We start from the raw sequence: 6,335 nt of genomic DNA on the forward strand, positions 1-6,335 counted from the left end.
CGCGTCGGTACGTTCGAGTCAACGTTGAGCGCACAACGCCATGTTTTTTAGCTATTTTAGACCAGGGGATTTGATCTTTAGATTCGAAAGTATCACACTCTTCAAGCGCTTCTTCTAAGCCCATTGCGTTGTATTGTTGTAAAGTTGAGACGATAGAGAGGTTTTGGTGGTTCGGCGCATTGCGCGAATCCGCGCATTCCGCGCACGGACACAGTAGTTGTCATCTGACATCATCCAAAGGCTTTCCTCGTTGGCCCAAACGATCAACATTCATATAGCCACAGGTGCTAATCCGATCGCAACCCACAGAATTATCCCAGTATCTGCACACATCCAATACCTTGACTGCATATCGCTGAATGCCAAGCATATCCTTTGCTGGAGCCAAGAAACGCAAAACGCGTCATTCAGGTTACACCTTTAGGAGAGCACGCCACGAACCTGGTATCACTATGCTTGGGCCTGCAAAGAACGGACTCTTACAGCTTGTCGATGAACTACTTCTCAACATTATCGATCATATCAATTCCCGGGATGTACTGTGCAATCTTGCTGCGACGTGTACGAGATTCCAGGGTCTTGTTGAGCCGTACATTTGGCGTGATCTCTTGGTGCTCAAGGGCGAACACGCACGGAGGATTGCCAAAGCACTTGACAGCCGGGACGAGCGGCCGGATTGCATTCAAAGCCTTGCCATTCGATATCAGGACGAATATCGCGAGGGGATAGAGGAGCTGAATCACTTCATAGGCTTGATGAGTAGGCTGCGACACCTGCATATTGAAAGCCCTTGCCCAAACAATTCAGAATGGCAGCAAGGTAATATCTACTTCGATGGGTACTCGAGGATTGACTACTCAAATTTAATGGCGAGTGCAGTATATCCGCGGATGGATATGCAAAAAGCGTTGCCTATGTTGCAGTCATGTATGTTCAGACGCCGGTACAAGTAGAGTGAGACTGACTCGCGACAGTAACACTACATGCGCATGGCTCTGGAGATAACAAGTTCACTCTTGGCCGGGCGACAGCCATGTTTAGACATCCAACCTTGCGCAACATTACATTATCATGCTTGAACTTCGACAACAAAATCGGAGCGCCATTTGAGGTTTCTGAAAAAGAAGCCAAAACTACGCCGCTCCAGTCACTAACACTCATCGAATGCAACGTCGACGTGTTTTTCCTAGATGCAGTTTTGAGTCTTCCAAAGGCCCTGAAAGAGCTATCGATTGGCGAACGACTACACGCGTTTGAGGGATGTCAACCGTCCATGGTTTCGGAAAACCGCACATCTTCGAAGCTATTTCTCACCGCACTACAAAGACAAGCCGACTCTCTACGGCGACTAGCGCATTGCGGAGGTCATCTTGGTCATCTGACTCCCCGCGAAACCGATCCAGAAGGCACGACAAAACTGCGCTCATTTGTAAACCTCGAGCACCTCGAACTAGGCTTCGAGTCACACCTCTACTACTATCTCCGCATGGACGGTTTCCCCCCAGCCCTTAAATCGCTCAAAATGCTCGACTCGGCCATCTCTAACAACGCTGCGCACGATCTGCGCTCTCTCTCCGCAATTGTCTTCCGATCACTCACCTCCTTCACAACCGACTGCCTGCCCCGCACTCTCGCAGACGACTTCACACTGCACCTCAAATTCTCGGATCACTCCTTCTTCCGCCTCGTCGAAATGACCAGTTCGGCCGACCAATCTCACCTCATCAGCACCCTCTTCTTCGATCGCCCGTCCACTTACAAGATTGCCTCGATGCTCAAATCCTACAGCCCCAGATCACGCTTCATCGTCTCGCGTGAGTGCTTCCGTAGCGGTAGATCCTTCATCCCACCATACATGTATGGTGAGGAGTTGCCCGTGGAAGAGGTCATGTATGACAGCAACGACTTTTGGCGCTTCAACGGTATCAATTACCGCATCATGGACGATGAGAGTTGGAGGAATGAGCTTAAGAAAGGGAAGAAGTTGAGGGTTTGCAAGACGTGTCAGAGGAGGGGCATGGGCGTGGATGATTGTCTTAGCCTTGGGGACGGGAGTGCGTGTGTTCCTTGTAGGGCTACGAGGGTGAATGCTTGTGAGTGGGATAGGGATGCGGGTGGGGAGTTGGCGGGGGGTGGGGATGTGGAAGGTGGGCAGGGGTAGCTTGAGATACATTGTGTTGAAACACATTTTCCCCCTCTTCATCTTTTAGGTCTTTTTTGGATGAATTGGTTCGGGAGGGTGGAATAAGTTTGTCCCGTCTCTATCTTTCTTTCTCGTCATCACTAGCAAAGTTATCCTCAACAGATCAAGTGCATAGCTACATTTCACTACACCTCTCAACGAGAAAAAAAAAGTCGTCAGGAGAATGTCATCCATTGTATGTCATCAAAATCGTATCATAAACCACTTCCCTACACTTCCTCCCGATCCTCTTCCTACCGCTTACAAAGTATACCTAAAAAACGGACTCTTATCACCCAGCAACAACAGCTCCTCAGGACTATACCTCGCGCGTATCGCATCCTCTCCCTCCGCCGCAATCAACGCATCCCTCCTCGCATTCTCCCTCGAATACGCCCAACGCAGCACAAACGTCATAATAATCGCCAAACAGCACATGGCCAAACTCGCCGCGAAACCCGTACGGTACTTGGGCGCCTCGCGAGCAAGATAGATATTACTTCCCATGATACCTCCCATGTTGCCGACCGAGATAAGCAGCGCCATACCGACGGCGCGCTTCGACGACGGCGCAAGCGAATTCCCAATCCACGACACCAAACACGTGAATGGGCAGTACAAGCCTCCGGCAACAGGGAATAGGAAACCATAAGTAATACCCGGGTACTTTGGCTTGGGGATAGCGAGTTGCGCGATGAATCCCGCAATGGCGATGGAGTAGCCCGCGATGATGTAAGGGGAGCGCATGCGTGTGAGGTCGGAGGCCCAAGCGAAGATCAATGTCAGGATGGCGGCGAAGACGTAGATGGGGATTGTGAGGAGTTGGGCGTTGGCGGAGGTGTAGCCGAGGCCTTTGATGACCGAGGGGACTGTGGCGGTGAAGCTTTTCTTGTGCGTTAGCAAAAGGACTCGGGATCGAAAAAAAATGACGCGGAGATTGGGAATTCGGAGAGGGCAGAGGGGGAGGAAGAACGTACCCATACACACCAACGGTGTTACCCCAAAATACGAGTGTAGCAGCCCAGATTTTCCAATCGCTCAGACCAGCGAGAATCTGGTCTTTACCGATTTGGTCCTTGTTTGTCGTTTGGCCCTGGCCCGAACCGGAGTCGTTTGACAGACGGGCGACGAGCAAGTCGCGCTCGGGTTGTGTAAGGAACTTTGCGGTTTCGGGGCTGTCGGGGAGGATTTTCCAGATGACGAGGGCGAGGGCAACGGGGATGAGACCTTCGATTAGGAAAATCCACTGTTTTTTTTTGCGTTAGACGAAAAAGTCCTCTTCTTTTTTTTTGAAGGGGGAGTAGGAGTTGGAGATGTCTTACCTGCCATCCAGAACGTCCAGCACGTCCATCAAGTTTCTCGATACCGTAGGCGAGGAGACCGCTAAACGCGCCGGCGAGAGAGGCAGCGACGTAGAAGACGGCCATGCGGCGCTGAAGTTCGAAACGGCGGTACCAGAGTGTGAGGAGGAAAGTTGCTGCTGGGAAGAAACCGGACTATGTGATGAGAATGTCAGTATATTGTAGTTGAGTATCTGGTAACTTTCAGAACGTACCTCCGTAACGCCCAAGAAGAATCGTCCAGCGAGGAGACCGCCATAACTTGATGTCAGACCCATGAGTGTCATGACGAGACCCCAGGAGCCCATCAGAATCGCCATCCAGTAGCTGGGGCGCATCATCTTGAGAATGATGTTGCTGGGGACTTCGAGTAGGGTGTAGGGCACGAAGAAGAGGGTTACGGCTGTGTTGTATTGTTGACCGTTCATCTTGAGGTCTTCTGTCATTCCCGCAATCTTTGCGTTACCGACTGTGATGCGCGTTAGTTTCTTACGTTATGAAGGAGTAACGAGTAATAATCGCGATACGTACTGTTGCTACGGTCGATGAAAGCGACGAGGTAGAGCAAGGCCAGCATAGGCACAAGTCTTATGTCGACCTTTCTCAACACGCGCGCAGCCTCTGCCTCATCGTACTCTGTAGGCTGGGCCTCGAGTTCGCCCGACTTGGAAGAGTGCGATATCTTCTCGGCGACATCCTCGTCGCGCTTGTGCTCGACTGAGACCTTGTCTTCGGTCATTGTGCTCGCTGTGAAGGGCTACTTGCACAACCCAGGGTACTCTTTCTCTCCTTCAATGAGGCAATTCGGGAAGCCAAAAAAAGAAGGGTGACCAAAGCGCGATGGGCAGTTGCACATGGATCATTTTTCCTGGGGGGGACACAGCAGATGTTATAAATTCACTCGGGAGAATCAAAGGCCGAAAAGCACTAGGGCAACGGCATGCTTTGTTGGGCAGTGATCTCCACATACGATGCGACCTTGACCTGACATTAACCTGTCGCCGTTGACGTTGTGGAGTATGGCAAAACGCCATGTAAGGTTATCCGGGGTAAATAGCAGCGCTCTTGCGGGGTACGGGCCCCCGTATCAACCAAGCGTCTGGCTGCATGACGTCGGCTGGGGTCGCCTGTCGGATGCATGGAGAAAGCCAATAGAGGGGGTGGATGTGCCGATCTCAGTAGCCGCTACAGGCCTAAGGCTTTCGTGGGCCAGTCGGCGGTGAATGGCCTGGAGCAAAGTGGGACAAGGATGGAGCATGTCGGCATATGACCGAGCCTCAGGCGACTGCGACTCGGTACCAACGCCGGTGTGTGTTAAGAGCCGCGGACGGGACCTGACCAACTTGGCATCTGACCATCGGATGTGTTCTTTCGTTCAAGCGGCTCTGTTTGTTGAAGGTGCGTTGGTGGAAATAGTCGTCTTACATACTTTACCGTGCGGGTTATAGCCGCAAGTAGCCCGTCGCCCGTCGCCCGTCGCCCGTCGTGTTGCCGCACCTAGGTCAGCAAACTCTAATATCTCGTTACGGCCCTTTTCTGTGTACTTAAACTACAAATATGCAATTATGGGGACTTTTGTGCATCGACGAGGGTCTTGCAGGTTCGGAATGATAGACCCTTGTTCACCCCCAAAGTTTACGTCAGTACCGAGGTGAAAGTTGGAACACAATGGTATTTGACAGAGGAAAAACCTGTCAAAAAGATGGCACCTTGAACCAGCCGACATACATTCAGCGCATTGCATTCCAGCAGTAAATTTGAATATTTCCTGTGACAATCCATTTACACGCTATTGTTACGCCTGGTTGTCCTTAGATCATAATAGAATCGTAAGACAATCATACGTCTATCCGTGGAAAAAGGCTATCCTGGTAACACCCCAGCACCCTTGATGCTCTAAGTTCTCTCAACAACGTTCGAACAGGCATTAAGCCTCAAGCAGTAGTATCCGGGCACAGAACGACCGCCGGGAACAAATTCGCCTCCGACTCTTAAAAAAAAACTCCCTCCCCACCTGTTCTATTGGTGATTGCCCGTGAATACAGCAACCATCTTTGACATGCGCTCAACTTGACTTGCGCCCAGCTCGCCATGCAGCCCTCAACTCCCCAACGCAGCAACCCCAGATCCCAAGATCCCCAGACCCGACCCCAACCTTAAAAAAACGCGTTCCAGAATCACTTTGAAAAGACCACTCGGCCCGCGCACTTGCCCATTCCTCCCCAACACCACCAACCACCCAAACGACTTGCCGCCCAGCCCAGCGCCATAGTGTCAACCACCTACCCTACCCGCTTGGCCCTCGATACGAGCCCACGAGGCTCGCCACGTGCCATCGCTGCCGGGAACGCAGCTCCAAATGCGGATGTGAATGCACGAATCAGGTCATATGTCATTGTGGGGGTCCACCTGCGGATGGAGTGTACCGAGGCTCCGGTGTTGGACTGGGGCTGGGGGTGGAGGGTTTTGGTGGAAACGTGTTGCAAACATCCACAGTAAGTATATGTACACACACACACACACACTTCATAGAAGGTTCGTGAGTGCTACTATATCTTCTTGCGATAGTAGGTAGCACTATATATATAAAGTCTAGGTAGTGGTTTGTATACGAGGTGAATTGATTCAGATGCGTAGGGGTAAAGGTGATAGGTTGTAAGTACTTAACGTGTCCGTGCACCTCGTGCACGGATTCATCTCGTGCACGCCGAACACCATCTCAGCGATCTCAAAAATGAGGCTGTACAACGCCACATAATAGCTCAATATTTATAAAAACGTAATGTTGTAGTAAATAGATGCTTACGATTAAC

General features: G+C 51.2%; 2 protein-coding genes across 2 annotated transcripts; one reads left to right on the top strand and one right to left on the bottom strand.

The window, feature by feature from the left end:
• Window positions 1-452: 452 nt before the first annotated feature.
• On the top strand, window positions 453-2,161 carry COCMIDRAFT_111157 (uncharacterized protein; the record flags this gene model as incomplete). The annotated part of the gene is made up of 2 exons (XM_007695706.1): window positions 453-927; window positions 975-2,161. The coding sequence occupies 2 exons, from the start codon at window positions 453-455 to the stop codon at window positions 2,159-2,161; spliced, it is 1,662 nt and encodes a 553-aa protein (XP_007693896.1).
• A 282-nt stretch (window positions 2,162-2,443) lies between these two features.
• Window positions 2,444-4,261, bottom strand: COCMIDRAFT_10335 (uncharacterized protein; the record flags this gene model as incomplete). The annotated part of the gene is made up of 5 exons (XM_007695707.1): window positions 2,444-3,065; window positions 3,160-3,428; window positions 3,505-3,678; window positions 3,738-3,991; window positions 4,054-4,261. The coding sequence occupies 5 exons, from the start codon at window positions 4,259-4,261 to the stop codon at window positions 2,444-2,446; spliced, it is 1,527 nt and encodes a 508-aa protein (XP_007693897.1).
• Window positions 4,262-6,335: the final 2,074 nt, after the last annotated feature.

Source organism: Bipolaris oryzae, assembly GCF_000523455.1.
Source record: "Bipolaris oryzae ATCC 44560 unplaced genomic scaffold scaffold_403, whole genome shotgun sequence".
NCBI classification, from domain to species: domain Eukaryota; kingdom Fungi; phylum Ascomycota; class Dothideomycetes; order Pleosporales; family Pleosporaceae; genus Bipolaris; species Bipolaris oryzae.